This window comes from Podarcis muralis, chromosome 9 (genome assembly GCF_964188315.1).
Source record: "Podarcis muralis chromosome 9, rPodMur119.hap1.1, whole genome shotgun sequence".
NCBI classification, from domain to species: domain Eukaryota; kingdom Metazoa; phylum Chordata; class Lepidosauria; order Squamata; family Lacertidae; genus Podarcis; species Podarcis muralis.
In genome coordinates, this window is record NC_135663.1 from 43,640,267 (window position 1) to 43,656,816 (window position 16,550).

Sequence of the window (16,550 nt, forward strand, 5' to 3'; positions counted from 1 at the left end):
CTGACACTAGAAAAGACAGATGACAACTGGCATCTCCATTTCGTGAAAAAAAAGTGGTAACTATTCCTTCATAGCTGCTTCAGCCAGCTGCACTGAATTTCAGAAGCATCATCTTAAAAAGGAAAGATCTTGCTTCTAAGCAATGCAACCAAGTCACTAGTATGTCTTGAAAACATGGGCTCAATACATGGTCTCCTTCTGGTGATAAAAAAATTATTTTTGCCCTATGCATTGTGATTTATAGTCATGCCCGTCTCCATGAATCCAGTGCTTGATTGCTACGCTGTTGGGAGAAATGATCAGTTGGCCTTCTTTTAATTTGCTAAATGCATGGGGACCTAAAGATGAAACATTGTTGATTTGGTTGCATTGAGACTTGGTTGCATTTTAGTGGAATTCAGTAAGCAATTTATATTGTGCCCTGTCCAGTATGGTGTGATGTGCTGCAGCTGCCTTATCTTTAAAGTATTTATATCACAGAAGTCAGCTGTTTATGCAAAGCAATGGTACATTATTATAAATGGCTATAGCTGGGCAGAAAATCACCAGGTTAGCTATCACTTCAGTTTATAGTTCCGACTATATCTGGATGTGTGTGTGTGTCTTTTTCTTAGTGAAATGGATATGAACCACCCAGTTCGGTCCCTCCTATGACCTCTGTTCAAATACACAGTGTTCTAAACCCCACAAATAATTTGTGTGGCTCCTTCATCTGACAGTTTAAATGTTAAAATGCATTTCTTCAAGATCCCCATTATCAACTCTTTTTGCTAAACTATTGTCTTACATAATCTCATTTTAAAGTTTCCAAACTAGTGCCATGATTCCAATAAGAGAGGCCTTATTTCAACTACTGAATTCACTGGGGAAAGGCCCATTAATTTAAAGGAGGCTATGTGCTGTTTGCAATGTCTCAGCTGATCCATCACATACATCTGCTGAGTCTTTTCAGAATCTATGTCTTACTGTGTTTTATAAGCATGAAATATGAAATGTAGTCCTTTTTAAAAATTACTTAATCCACTGCAGTTTGCCACCATAAGTTCCTCTCATTACTAGTAACACTGTTCTTGTATAACTCACATTACTTGGGCACAACTCACAATACATTCAACAAGCATAAGAGTGGTATAAGGACAGGTGCAGTGCCCTTTCTTTTTAGGACATCCAATCATTTAGTCTGCTGAGGTACATCATTCTGAAATGGGATGCCAAAGTTATTGGCTTTCCCCCCGTGCAAGTCATCCCTGCTGGGTACAACATGATACTGATATATATCTTCTGCATTTTCTATTTAGTCACACTTCAGTCTTACATTACTATGCTAAAACCACAATAGTAACAACTGAACTACTGAACCATTAATGATTCAGCTTTACTCCTGTATAGAAGGTACCACATACTTTGTCAATTTAGTGGACGTCAGAGAGATACTGGCATATGGGTAATGCTGCCTACTTTGACTCTTTCAATATTGTCCTAACAAGTTTCTGAATCTGTTCTATCCTGATCTCTTAAACAAAAGAATAGAATTTAATCTCCCACCCTTTGCATATTTTACACACTAATATGTAAGTACTAAAAACATGTTTTCAAAGTTTCCTGCTGCTCTGTCTGCAATATACCTCTGATTATAGAACATATTACCCTTTAGCAGAATTTTGGAGGTGGCAGGAATATTCTGTCAATTTTAGCTCTTATGAATAAGCAGCAGTCAAATTGCTGCACCAAATGAATATAAAAATGTGAAAGAAAATGATCATTTGTGCATACAAGGGATATTTTCAGCTACCTAGTTTACAAATACTCACATTTTAAACATACGTTTTCAATGGTAACTTTTGGAAAGGATTTCCTTCATATTGCCTTCAAACCATATATGCTGCAGGTCAGCCACCTCTTTGCAAAATTATCACATTACGAGGTTCGGATACTTTGTGCTATGGTGCAAATCTCTTTGCATGACTTTAAGGGTAAATATGAATCGTTTTAAAAATTGCCTTGAAGAGAGTGTGTCCAAGATTACGATAATTAGCAAAAAAGACCATAGTAACAAATAGATGTAAGGGTTTTCTCCTTGTAAACAGAACACTGGTAGTAAATCTGCATATGCAGCTCTTTTCAGCCATCAACAGTGGTACTTGCCATGTTCGTTTGCCTGTTCGAAAGTCATCTCTGATGCGCTTTCTTCTTTGCATTTTCACTATGCTTAGCCACTTCACAATTACATTCCAGAGGTAACGTGTAACTTCTCTTGATCGATTTCCCCATTTGTTCTTCCTTCAAATTTACTTAGTGGTTTTGCTGTTTTAATGTGGCTGAACAATAGGAAAGCACATTACTTTGTTCTTCAGTAAAGAAAGGGAAACGCAGCTTCCATCAAACCGGCATCACATCAGAAACAGTTTCTTCTCCTGATGGCTGAGAGTTTGTACCTGTCTGTGATACTGGCACCACTACGGAGTCTTTGATTTCAGTGTTCTGATTGGAGGAATAATTTTTCTCCTCTAGTTTTTTGGCAGTGTCTGGACAGTTTTGAACAAATATCACTCGATTGTAAGCCTTAAGCCTCCGCCACAATTGAATGTAGACTTTACATTGCACGTACATGAAGACAAGGCCTCCTGTGAACCCGATGGCCACCACAACCAATTTTGTCCAAAATGGCCACTCCAGCACACCTTTCAGAGTTAAAAAGGGGGTGAAAGAGGTAGAGTTAATATTACTGTTTCATTTCCCTGCAAAGTTGCTATTTGCTTCTAAATTGTGCTTAGTGAAACCTCCTGACACATGGAGGCTGCAAAGGCTCCCCCTACCAGCTCAGTTCCTAAGGCCTCCTCGTGTTGAGCAGTGAAGCTCTGAAGTTTTCTTAATATTATGGTTTTAGATATAGGAGGGTGCCCAGTAATGAATTTGCCTGTACTGAACAGAAAGAATAATTATTTGCTCATGCATGCAAGCTAAACTTTCCTGACATTTATGTGAAAGGGTTCAATTCCATGAGATTAGAAGGGGGAGAAGCTCTAGGCTGTCATATCCTGCCTATGGAGTTCCCATAGGAATCTAGTTGGGTACTGTGAATAGGCCACTGGATTAAATGGGTCCCTTAGGCCTCTTTAAGTTTTAAACTGGATGTGGAAATCACTTATTTGGGGGTCACCCCCTGTCAGATACCCACATTTGCAACTGACTTTTAGGTCCTTCAAGTCACTACTTTGGGCAGAGCATTTCTTTTTTAACATTTATTTACAGAAAATCCTTTTACCCAGGAGATATTTCTTTTGAGTGAGTTAAGATTTGCTAGAAGAGAAATTGTTTCCTGCAGGATATAACTTTTAAAATGCTCTTATGCCACTGAGATTAAGAATCTTGCCTATTTGAATGCCAAATGTATAATTTGCCACTGCATAATTTAAGCTTGCCGAGGGCAGTTTTACTGGGTGTATGAAAATGTTAAACACATCAGTAAAATATCATTTTTGTTTCATTTATTTTTTTGCCTAGCAGGATCTCATAAGGCATGCATATATACATTTTTAAAAGGAAAAATGCAACGTTGGAAATTGTATTTCAGAGCAATCTTGGGCACAGTGATACTCAATGTGTTTGTTTCATGTAGATATACTCAGTTGCTTGTCTTTGGAATATCATGACACCCAGTGGCTATCCTAAAGATAAGTCACTTTACGAAGTAGCCAGGGCTGCTTTGTAAAGTCAGAACGTCTTCTGAGAATAGATAAATCATGTTAAGCATGCCAGCATCTAGCTCAGCGTTGTCTACACTGACCCTTTGGGGGTTCAGACTGGAGACATTCTCAGCCCTATGTAGAGATGCTGGTCATTGAGCCTGGGTCCACCTGCATGCAGTGCGACTCCATTTTGAATAATTGCTCTGTCAGCAGGGGTGGGGAGCAATGCAGAGAAATCAAACCCCCCTAGATGCTGGAATTCCCACCCTAAGCAGCGCCTGCATTTTCACTAGACATTGGCCACATGTTTTGAAACATGTTGCCTGGGGCCTAAAGGGCTAGAAACCTGCTTCTTTTATGTAAAAGCCAAAGTTCTCAGAATGCTGGAACTAGGGAATTTGGGTGAATGCTCCCATTTGAACCTGTTGCTTTTGGTTCTGTGCACTCACTTGCCTTTACAGTCTCCATTTCTAAAATCATGCTACCTAAGAACACAAAGAAAGAAAATGATAAATACACTCACCATTGTCATTGCCTTGCTTAATTTCCTCAGCGGTCCGATCTATTAGTACATACAGTGACCAAACTACGCAGGTAATAGCAATAATGTGAAATGTGACTGAGCAGACAATCTTCCTCCTCTCACTTGTTGTCATCTGTAGTTTTTCCCACTGCAAATGGCAAACAGAAATGGTTGGGTTTGCAGGAGTTCTTATGTTACTAAACTCTCCCTGCCCGCTAAAATTAGCAATGAGGATGACTTAATTTTGGGATCTCCTATTTGTTCTCTAAAATACAGGCATTCAGGGCTTCCTTAATTTAAGGGAAATAGCAAAATTAATAAAATAAACTCAATTTTGGAGAAAACCCATGATGTATTTTATTCCGGCTTATCAAGGAAGGCACCCTTTCATTAGTTTTGTGAAGTGCTGAGCAACTGTTTAAAAGTTTCCCTGTCCCATTAAGGACTACAGTAGCAACTACAAGCAAAATAATATTCTGTATGTGCAGTTTGATTTTGAAGAGAGCATTCTGCCACTACAGGCACTCTTGAAATGGGAAAGTCTGTCTCCTTTTAAATTGGTACAGTTTTTATTGGGACAGAACCAGGCCCATACTGGGCAACTCTGAAGTCTGTTGCATGTATTTAAAATGTCTTCTGGCAGGTATAGAGGCCTAATATACACAAGGAAACTAAATGGCCTCTAAGGAATTCCAGTGGAGCTCAGGTGAATTCAGACACCATGCTAATCACATGGTTGGTTCCTTCTCTGCTTTTAACAAGAAGTAAATAGCAACTGAAGGTGTAGGGTCTTATCCGTGTCATGCCCATGGTTTGCTCCCATCCATGGTCTTAACCTGGATTGCCTTCCTCCCACAGCTGCTATTTAGTAACAAAATAAGAAAGCATACGAGGGCCAATAATGCAATCAATGCCACATCTATTTTGTCCCTTAGCTATCATAAGGAATGTTGAATTAAACCAATAGTGGGCCTGAAAACTTAAGCAAAAAGCATTTTTCTTCTCTAGATCAAATGTGGATTTTTATCCTCATGCAAATCATGTTTTCCTCTTTCATAAGTAGATTAAAATGCTGAGCTGTTGAGACTTTTCGACTTTTGAATATTACTTTTGTATCTCGTTAAAATATCTTAAGTGGTGGAGAAATGCAGTGCAACGCTGCCACCTTCCCGCTACTTGTAGTACTACATGGCTGAAGTACATGTTTGAAGCAACATTTCAATGTGCGCGCTGCATTTCTTTCAAAATGACTCCAAATAAGTTGATAAGGCCAGAAGGGAAATAAAAAAAGCAAACTTGGAGAAAGATGAAGAAATAAGGTGAGTTTTGCATGCCAACCAAATTGCTTCCAGCTTCAAACGGAAGTTGCACACATTGTCATAAGCTGCTCATCTTAAAATTGCTTTTTGCAATATACAGTATTGTGACGTTTCCAGTGCAGTATTGCCACACTAAGTCAGAAATACTTCTATTTCTCTTATTTGTAACAAGTTACATCCTGCCTGTCTTTTAATGCTATTTAAAATAACGCCAACATTGAACAATGATGTGTGCCCCTGCCCCCATGGCAAAAGAAAGGAAACTATGGTTGCTTAAGACAGAAGTGATTACGAGCTTTGACATACAAGCAGAAAATAAGAAGCAAGAAGCAGAACCATCTACCCAAGATGTGACAGTAAGGTGTTAGAGGTAGTGTTAGATTAGAACTCTAGTACCAGATTAGACCCTACACCTTCAGAGTAGCCACTATGGGAACATCTTTCAGCTGAAGAAGAGCAAAGGATGGAGATATACTTTATCGACCCCAACAGGATACCAAGTCAATTATGCACAGAAGCACAATACTGTACATTTATTTGGAGGATTTTTTGGGGAGTGGGCACAGCAGACGGCTTTCTTTAAAAGATGTGCAAGTGAAAGCGATCAAAAATCCTAAGAATGACTTACATTTTCTTCATGCTCACTGCTAATAGTAAGTTCAAACGTAGAAAGAAAAATCAACTTAATTATGCTTTTGTTTGGCTTGCCTCTCGCTTTTTCATATTTCTTGAATTTTACATTTTTTTTTAAAAAAAAGGGACGAGCAGAAGTGGACATAGTGCTTTTTTAAAAAAATGTTTAGGGGTACTCTCTTTTTGACTCAAGAAAATCACCATTTTATAGTTCAAAATTGGGGGAAATACAGTAAATGGACAAAAGTACGAAGATTCACAAAATGTTCAGGGGTATCCATACCCCTGTGTTCCCCCCCCCCCAGAAAAAAAGCACTGGACATAGTAATGCATGCCTGTCCATCCCCCCATTTAGTGTCTTTTACAATTTCATAGATATCATGCCACCTAATTGTTGGGAAACTTACCGTATATCCTGCCTTTCCAAGGTGTCTATTAATAGTGTGTAAAGGAATGCAACCATTGAACAACTCAAAAATTTAACAGACAGATTAAAACACCAAATAACTACCTTGTTGGTCAGAAAGTCTCATGATCACAGTCTGCTGTATTCGACTTCCTCATTCAAACCAAGTGCAAACTAAAGCTTTGTGGGCAAAACATTGCAATAAAGGAAAATGAGACTGGGATAGATGAAGGAAAAAGAGAGCGTGAGACAGCATAGCTCTTGGGGAAGGGAAAATAGCTAAAGAGCCATGGGTGCAATGGAAGGAGCGATAGCATTGATAAAAGTACTAGAAAGAGGCAAATGGGGTAGAAGCTGGAAGCAGAAAATACATATGCCTTCCCATAGTTATTTGGCCACTTCAAAGACAGCTTGCTGAACTAGGTAGACAATTGGCCTGGTCCAGTTTGCTTTTCTTATGTTCCTAAAGAAAGAGGTAAAAAGCCACACCAACAGGGAACAAGCCAGAAAGAGAAGGAAGAATAGAGTAGGAACATATTATACCAGGTCAAGACTTTGTCTATCTAGTCCAGGATTGTCTGCTACTTGATTATTTTGACAATTTGTAATTTCAGGTGTATCTAAAGGGGTATACTAAAAAACTCAGTACACTCAAGCTAGAAATTAGTTACAACTATAAAATTACAATTCAATTAAAATGCCTGCTGCAATAAATAAAAAGGTCTTCAGTAGGCACCAGAAGTTCCACAGGGAGAGGGCCGTCTGACCTCACCTTAAAGAGATTTCAGCCAGAGCTATACCTGGACATGCCAAGGACTGAACCTGGTACCTTTTGCATGCAAAGCAGATGCTCAGCCACTGAACTATGACCCTGGTCCATGATGTCAGATTAGTGTATTTTCTGTTGCAGAGTCAAAATGAGAATAAAAACATGGATTTTTAAAAAGTAAGTTTGCAAGCTTAGAAATGTGTCCCACTTTGCTGAATTAATTGCTCCTAGTTATATCACAATGTAGTAATCCAGACATTCCAAACTTCAATAGTGTTACATGGAAATGTTAGGACTAGAAGTGCAGCCTGTTAGACACTAGAGGGTAGCAAAGGACTGTACAAAAGATGTTCCATATTTATTCTCAATGATTTAAGTACAACCATGCATGTCTAGATTAATGTTAAAATATATTTATTAGAATACTGTATCTAGGCCTCCCCCCTTTTTTGGGCAAACTACATAGGATTACAAAAACAGAGTAACTGAAAAACAATCTAATCAAAAATAGCATCTAAGAACTTCAATAGTATTTAAAGATAGCCACTAAATAAAACTGCCTAAAAATGGAAATTAAACGATACCACTGAAAGAAAACCTTCAATTTCAAAAACAACGTATATTTATAGACTGGTTGTTCCATCTGCCAATTTTATATTGTTTTCATTTTCAATTATCAGCTCTGTCATTAGACTAAAAGCAAAAAGGGAATTATATTGAACACCATATAGTTTTGACACTGCATTTCATTTTGGCTTGAGCCTTCTATAAAACATGAATCCAAACAGCTGCACCATCATTAAACAGAGTACATTTCCTATTATTTAGGCTTGATTTCCATAGCTGAAATTTAAAATTCCCATACTTTCAAACAGCTGGCGTTCTTGTTCAATCATACATGTGCCCGTGATCAGATGGGGAAATGTTTGTGCAAAGCAGGTCATGCTCTGATTCTTGTGATCACACCAGCTGGGGAAAGTGAGGTACAGCCGAGAAAATGGCCGATGGATTTCTCAGTCTGCAATTTAATTTATGCCGTTTCCTGCCACAATTGTGGAACAGCACTTTTGAAATGAAGTGGAACCAGATCATGTGAAACAGCCCTAAAGATTCTGCCTCATTAGTTCTCTTCTGTACTATTTGTTGACACATTTCCACAGAATCGGGGCTTTGCTTTTCTCCCACACTGCTTTAAATACAGGATGCTATCCCAGAGACACTGCTTTTGCTTCAAGAGGCTCAGCATCTCTAAACTTAACTAAGAACATCAGGAGAGCCACAGTGCAGTAGATTCCTCTAGCAAGTGATGAAAAACATTTTTAGTTTGCCTTGGGCAGTCAAGCTCACAGTGGTGGTCTGCATAAAATACATTCTTACATTTTGCTCCTGCAAAAGCTACTACAGTGTAGCAGCTAGGAGAGTTTTATTTATTTTCATTTATTGAGTTTATATACCACCCTTCTTCTGAAAATCACAGGGCAGTTTACATCTTTAAAACACAAAATAAAAATACATGAAGTCTCCAAATCATTTGACTATACACCTGTTGCTGTTCTTTATTTATATAGTGCTCTCTTACCCAAAGGCTCCCAAAGCGGTCAACAAAATATTAAATAAATATAATAACCAAATAAATACAACATAAAACAGCAAAATCACTAAATGACCACCAATGCACCTAGGAGCAAGCCCATGCATAAACAATCACCCAAGGGAAACTGCCCTTAGCCTCATCACATTCCCCCTCCCAGCCAGGAATAATCTGGGTATCCTTAGACAAGTCACTGACTCAGAGCCTTAGTTGGCAGCATGGTTATAATAGCCTCCTTTACAGGGTTGCTAAGGTTTGTGGAGAATGCTTTTAAAGCCCTTTGGGCACTTGGAAAAGTATAAATGCTAGGCATTGTTATCTTATTCGTGCATATTAAGCTTGCCAGACACTTGGTGGTGAGGCTTCTCGAGTGTTAATTCTGCAGAAGATGCACTCCTTTAGAACAGGTTCTTTCACCCCAAGTCACTGCAAAGTGACTGTCCAAAGCAGCATTTTGCAGTAAACTAGCCCCACTCAAATATCCAGGGCATGCAGTGATAATTCAGTGAATCAGGAGAACTCGCTCAGCCTGCCTTTATTGTCATGCCTATGCTGGCTCATCCCCAACGCTATCCACATGTTTAAGAGCATGGCTGCATGGGCCAGGCTGCCAAGACATGTAAGCTCTCCCCATGAGTTAGAAACTTGAGCACCCAGGGTTCCAGCTCATGGGGACAGCCTACTCATATCATACAGAGTCCGTAGTCTTTGTACTGCGTCAGACCACTCACATTGTCTATTTTGACTGGCAGGCTCTCCAATAGTTTTGCAGTCTTGCCACCTGAGATCCTTTTAAGTGGACATATCAGGGCTTAAACCTGTGGCTTACGGCCTGCAAAGCATTCACTCTATTAGACAGCTGTTTAAAACAATCATGTTTAGATTCATCAAGCAAGCTTCCCCACAACCACAGAGGCATCCTCTTCCCTTTCAAAATACGTTCTGAATTTGTGCAACAGCTCCCAGAAAAGCAGTTCAGCATAGGAATTTCTTCATCAATGTTGTATAGCAAGCCTCCTGCCTCGCTCACATGATCTCCATCAAGGCCTCCCATAACCTCCAGCTAAATGAAAAGGTTTGGCTCACAGTAATTTATGTACTCCTATAATTTTGCATCTAATTACAAGCTTCCAAACCATATGCTATTTACATAGACAATTTTGTCATTTAGAGATGCAATCAGTCTGTGTGTGAGAGAGGGAGAGAGAGAATATAATTAAAAGTGCAAATGTAGAGACATTTCATAACTGTAGTACCCTAGAACTGCTTGCAACAGGGGAAAACATACCTTTGTAGTGAGCTTCAAAAAGAATGAAGATGATAAAGAAGGCTCCTCAGAGCGCAAGAAATTCAGTAATCTGCTAGCAAAGGAGAAATGACAGCTCCAAGTCCAGGTCAGTTAGTGAATGCTAGTGCCATTGAAGCAACTCAGAGAACTGAGTGGTTCAAAGGGGACATTCTAGGAATATAGTGCATGATCACATAGGGAAAGTGCAAAAGATCACAGTGAGGAATGGCATCTGCATTTGTCACATCCCTAAGTCTAAGAAAATGTGTTAAGGACCCCTGGACGGTTAAGTCCAGTCAAAGGTGACTATGGGGTGCTGCGCTCATCTCGCTTGTCAAGCTGAGGGAGCTGGCATTTGTCCACAGATAGCTTTCTGTGTCATGTGGCCAGCATGACTAAATTGCTTCTGGCACAACAGGACACTGTGACAAGTGCCAGAGCGCATGGAAACCCCATTTACTTTCCTGCCATAGCGGTACCAATTTATCTACTTGCACTGGTATGCTTTTGAACTGCTAGGTTGGCAAAAGCTGGGACAAAGCGACAGGAGCTCACCCCACCGCGTGAATTTGAACCGCCAATCTTCTGATCAGCAGGCCCCAGAGGCTCAGTGGTTTAGACACAGCGCCACCCAAGTCCCCGGAGAAATAGCACAGAAGTCTGTTATAGACTGTGGCCTGGTTCATGCATCATGCTAAAACAAGCCTCAGGTTAGCATGAGCATGTGAGCTTCGAGATGAGTGCACAGCAGCTTTGCTCCTCCCTGCCCCCCCTTTATATAATTTTTTAAAATTGAAACTTTTCAAAATTTAATTTAAAAAATCAAACTAAATGAAAAGAAGGAACAGAGAGAGGGGGAAAGGAAGTTAACAAGAAAAAACGGAGAGCCCTCTGTCAGAGGTAGATCTTAACCCTTGTCCCACACAAATCGGGGTGGACCATCCCAGCTCTCACCTGGGAACTTCCCTTTCTTCTCCCAGCCTGCCCCCCCCACCAAATATCTTCCATTCCCTGCCTCTCATGCAGGGTCCTTCATCAGATACCCACCACCTTCCTGTCAGTATCCTCATTAACCCTGAATAGAGGACATTAAAACAAACAAGTTCATGTTGAGCAAAGCAGCTACAAGCTCCTCTCAGGGAGCCTGGTGTTCACACCAAGCTAAAATTTGGCTGTGTGCATGAGGCCTGTGAAATTCACCAATGACTTGTTAGCAGTCTTGTAACAGTGCTGATTTCCCGCTGTAGAGATTTGCTGGATTTGTTCTTCCCAACATGTGATCATTGGCAATTGCCTCTCACAGCCCTATAACTGAAGATACAAAAATCAAAAGTGTTCCGACTTACTGGTCACATTTTCTACATATAAGGAAATGGATATAATTAACTTCCAATCTATATACCTGCCAACATTTCACAGATGCACAGTTGTGGTTCTTTGTTAACTCCAACTTTCTTAATCATTGTGTTACACATTTTCTCCACTGTTTAAAAATGGAAAGAGAAGGCCACTATATTTGTAATAAGATTTCCTCGGGTGCAATTAAATACACTCATGGTAGCAGGAAAAGCACAGAACCTTTGCAGAAAGCTTTTCAGAGAGTGACATGCAGCCTCTTTCTCCATGAATTCAGAATGCAAGCCAAAAATATATCAGGTAAATTATGAGAAGCAAGGCTTTCATTACATTTTTCTACTGCTGTTAAAGCTGTTGAAACATCAGGTGTGACCTACATTCTGTAGGTGCATGCCATTCCCTTCCATGATTTGTAAACCTCTTTCTTGGTGGCAAACAGATCACCTCTACTTGTGTAGGTTCTGAGAGAGGCATGCTATCCCACACACGGTGGGGCCAACTGCAGACAGAGAGCCTTTATGGCAGAGCACAGTGTGAACCAGCCTGCACCTAAAACTGAGATCTGTGACCTATTTTTTTGTTCAAATGTGTGCCATGGAAAGCCTGCACTGTAAAAACTAATGGGCATGATCATTTATATACAAATTGGCAATAGCTGTCTGTTTATTGCTAAAAAAATTAAAAAGGCTGTATCAGGAGGACTTGTTTCCTCAAGGCATCACAACCAGATTTAAATGCTGTAGAATTAGTTTAACTTTAAAAGCCTTAATATACACACCTTCCCCTGAGACTCTAGCTGTTCTCCATAACAACATGATAGCCAATAAAGAAAAGGGAAATATTGTGCATAACGGTTAAGTATTTGACCTTATGTATTACCAGGAAAGACAGTGATTTAAGGTGGGCCATGTCTGAGGCACAGTTTACTAGTGGAAAGAAAACGCTGAAGCTGGTTGCCTTGACAACGTGCCGCAGCGGTGCTGAAAATTAAAGGGAACACAGGCCTCTCTGTCATGGGAAAGGCTTGCAAAGCATCCACCAAATTAGGTTAAAAGAAAACTAATCCTACAGCAAATCAGTGTTACCTGTTCTAAGCAATATCAGCCATCACTTTTTATCATGATCCTTGTTATAAAACTGATGGGAAATCAGAGTGATTTATAAAGCCAACAGTAATAGGCAGAGCCACAACAACAACAATACGTTATGGTGTTGAGAGCTCAAAAGTTTCTGATTTCTCCCAGGAAATTGTGCAGGTCACTAGAGGTTCTTTGTGGAACCTACAGTGCTGAGGGAAAAGGAGAGAATTCAAAGAGGGACTAGTTTAATTTCTCAGCAGCATTTCCCATAGCTCTCCCTGCAGGGAATACTGCTTTCAAGAGCCAATACTGCACGGCATGGTTTTAAATAATGAGAGTAAATAAGAAAGATCAAAGTGAAGCTATGTTTTAAAACAAGACATCAATATCATTCAACAGCCTAGTTACTTTGTAGCTCACAGTACCCAAAGCCTAATTTTCTCTGTAAACACTGGATTCTGAAGCAGATTCACCAATATATTCGTGCATTCCTGTTTTATTTGCTACTTAAATATATTACTAACTTCAGGGCATTAATTGAATCCCGTTTCAAACAAAGCATGCTATCAAGCTATTTGAACCAAGGAGCCAGATATTTCAAATATCTTTGACAGAATCCTTTGATTGAAAGTATGTTGTTGTTATTGTTGTATGCCTTTCGGCAGGAAAAAAAATCAAAAGCCCCATTGATTTCAGCAGGACTTACTGCTATGTAATGGACTGCAGCTCTGGAATGAAAAGTAACTCTTGGCATAACACTACATACCTGTATAGATAATATAATGTTCCTAAATGGTTAACTGTGGTTAAACAAAAAGAATTATGGACTCCCTCCTCACCACCATCGCTCTTCCAGAAAACCAGTTCCTCCACCGTACTCATGTGTGGCTAACTGCTTCTAATGCAGTCACATAGGTGGAACTAACTAGAGTTTCTATTTGGCTTCAGATCTGAAATAGCTTTCATTGGTTTTAGATAAGCTAAAGGGGAAACATTTGGCTAGCCTTAACCATGATTAATGTTGTCAATATGATCAAGCATGATTAGGCCCAGTTGGAGGAATTCCCCAAAGCTGAATTGGTTAAGATGTTACATCTGCCCAGTCAGTAAGCTGGTATCGTCAGGGCTGGCCCTCTCATCAGCTAAGTTGAGTCTCTTGTCTTGAGAGGATGGCAAATTGATGCCCCCAATGTGTTCACTACTGCCTCCCCCTGCCTGCAGGGCTACCAAGCACCATGCCTTGCTTTCCTATGCTGCCTTCCAGGCTGTCTGGCCCCTGGTCGGTTGTCAAGTGGCTGATGACAGCTGCCTAGGACTTCAGGAATGCCAACACCAGTTTGCCACTGCAACGAATTGGTGGTGGACCTTCTAATGTGCTCTCTGGGTTACAACCTTTGCCTTGACCTATTGTGGACAAAGCTGCCCAGAGTGTGCCTGTTTAAAGTTTACTACTACTACTACTGTGAAACTTTAAACAGTATTTGCTGCTGCAGCCTGCCAACAAAGATTCTGAGATCACATTACCCACAATGCCATGCTTTGGGATCAGACTCTTCTGTAGAGAGAAATATTGTGGGATGAGATGGCCCTGGATGGAAGCAAAAACAACACAAAGATCCAAGAGTTCAAAGAGATGAAGCACCTTCTCTAGGAGGAAAGCTAATGTGCTTGGGCCTTTTTACTCTAGAAAAATATGACTGGGGAGGGGGCATTCTCAAGATTTATAAAATTATGAATGGTATGGGAAAATGGATAGGGAGGACTTTTTCCCCACCAATATTCTCAGTAGCCTGCCTGCCTCTAAGGTTTGGAAGGAATGTGGAGTTCTATGCATATGCCAATGTATGTGCCTTGAATTCCACCCCACATGGCAGAAAGGTTGTGCTGGATAATTTCCAGCTGGCACAAGGCATAACTATGCTGGTAAAGTACCTTCCCAAACAGGTTTTAGGAGCAAACCTGCATGACCCAGTGGGTATAACTGAAAAGTGGGATTTCTAATTAATGTCTGACCCTAAAATATAAGCTAAAACATTGGGTGTAACTGTTAACTGGGAGAAAAATGCTTGCTCATGTAAGTCAGCTTTAAAAGCTATTGCGGATTTGGGGTTGTTTTTTGTCTATGAATCAGCTGCCTGTGAATTCAGGAAGTCTGATACTGTTGCATTGCACTGCCCCCTAGAAATGAACCAGAAAGCCCTTGCAGACATGTACACTGCCATTCCTAAATTTCTAAATCTATGGGTCATCATTCAAAGGAAAGAAATATGCTCATATTCACCCCTCCCGAAAGACTAAGAAAAACGGGAACAATGTGTTTCAAAAGAAATATAAACCTCAGAGACCAAATGTCGATAAATAAACAAAACCAAAGAATTAAATAGGCAAAGTATTTTGAAAAGTAGTCATAGCAAAAAGCTTTGGGGAAATCTCTGTTTGGAGATACATTACTGTGTTTATGTACATTTTAATTCTGTCATCCATTCCATATGGATCACAGTAGCATGTTGATGGCCTTTATATTTTTATCATGTTTCATGCTTCAGATACCAGATTAAATATACATACGGTTCTCAGTTCTTTTTTAAAAGGGGGAAATAGTTTCTCTCAGGAGTGCAGAGATATCCCGTGATGAAAGGAGGTCAACAAAAAACAACACTAAAACAAATGAATTGTATAATTTAGAATCTCTGCACTGCATTGCAAATCTACTTTCTAGTTTTCAAATACAGAATGGGAAAGCAAATTAAACTACTTTAAAGCCATTAATAATGGTAATAAACATGGGAGAGGGGAAGATGATAATATACAGCAAGCACTTTTTCCTCTATAACCTTGCTCTTCCACTGCTGTCATGAGTGCTTGCTCAAAAGTACCCCTCTGCTTTTTGAAATGTGATTGGTAGGGACATGAAACAAAGGTTTTCCAGCTGTGTGACTCCCTATCCAAGATGGGCCAACTGGCCTTCTCTTTACTGGTGTTTGGTGTATGGTTATGAACTTTTGTTTTGCTGTGTCTTTGGATTGATTTGATTTAATGGAATTGTAGAGTTGGAAGGGACCCTGAGGATTATCTAGTCCAATCCGCCTGCAATGCATTAATACGCAGCTGTCCCATATGGGGATCGAACTTGCAACCTTGGCATTATCAACACCATGTTCTAACCAACTGAGCTATGCTGCAAGAGTGACAACCAGCCTTTTGGCCACACACCATATTGAATGAAACGTAAATTTCACATTCGATCAAAACTGTACACTAAATGTAAATTTAAAGTTAGCATTTGATGAGTACATCTGATCAACATATATGAATTTGAAAGCTTAATGCTTCATAGAATTGCAGAACTACAAAGTTGGAAGGTACCACAGAGGCCCATCTAGACCAACCCACTGCAGTGCAGGAATCCTGCCCACAGCTGTCCCTGGGTGGGCTCAAACCAATGACCTTCTGGTTAACAGCCAGATGTGCTGACCAATTGGAGTTCATCAAAGGCCTCCTTTCTTATTTCTTTATGAAAATATTTATGTCTTTCAACCCCACTGAACCCTAAGGTATGCACAAAACATCAAGTTTGAAAACAACGAAACAAATAAATATAAAATCTATTAAATAATAGAACAGAAACGCAGACTCCTAAAATCACAGAGCAGCATGGGGAAAATACAGCAAGACAATAATGCTGGTTCACTACAACTGCTTTTAAGACTTATCCAGACCCAGCTCCCTTTCATAGTTATTAAGGACAGATTTTACCTGATGTCTTCAACTTTGTTGAAATTAAATGAGATAGGCATGTATTGTTGGTTTGAGACATAAAAGCTCAGAATTTACATTTTTTCCCCACCCATCAATCTTGCTAAAATAAGTTCCTTTTAATGGCAAGCCTGTATGTGT

General features: G+C 39.8%; 1 protein-coding gene across 6 annotated transcripts in view; it reads right to left on the reverse strand.

The window, feature by feature from the left end:
• Positions 1 to 16,550, reverse strand: part of MARCHF1 (membrane associated ring-CH-type finger 1) — a 139,263-nt gene that overhangs the window by 21,215 nt on the left and 101,498 nt on the right. For 4 of the 6 annotated variants that reach the window (XM_028743856.2, XM_028743851.2, XM_028743858.2 and 1 more), the window contains 2 exons: positions 4,213 to 4,360; positions 637 to 2,681 (listed from right to left, as the gene is read on the reverse strand). In XM_028743856.2, the coding sequence (XP_028599689.2) occupies positions 2,380 to 2,681; positions 4,213 to 4,360 (450 nt within the window). In that variant the 3' untranslated portion in view covers positions 637 to 2,379. Of the gene's footprint in view, positions 1 to 636; positions 2,682 to 4,212; positions 4,361 to 16,550 lie in introns of those variants that run through there. The other 2 variants (XM_028743857.2, XM_077934136.1) reach the window with 1 other exon arrangement.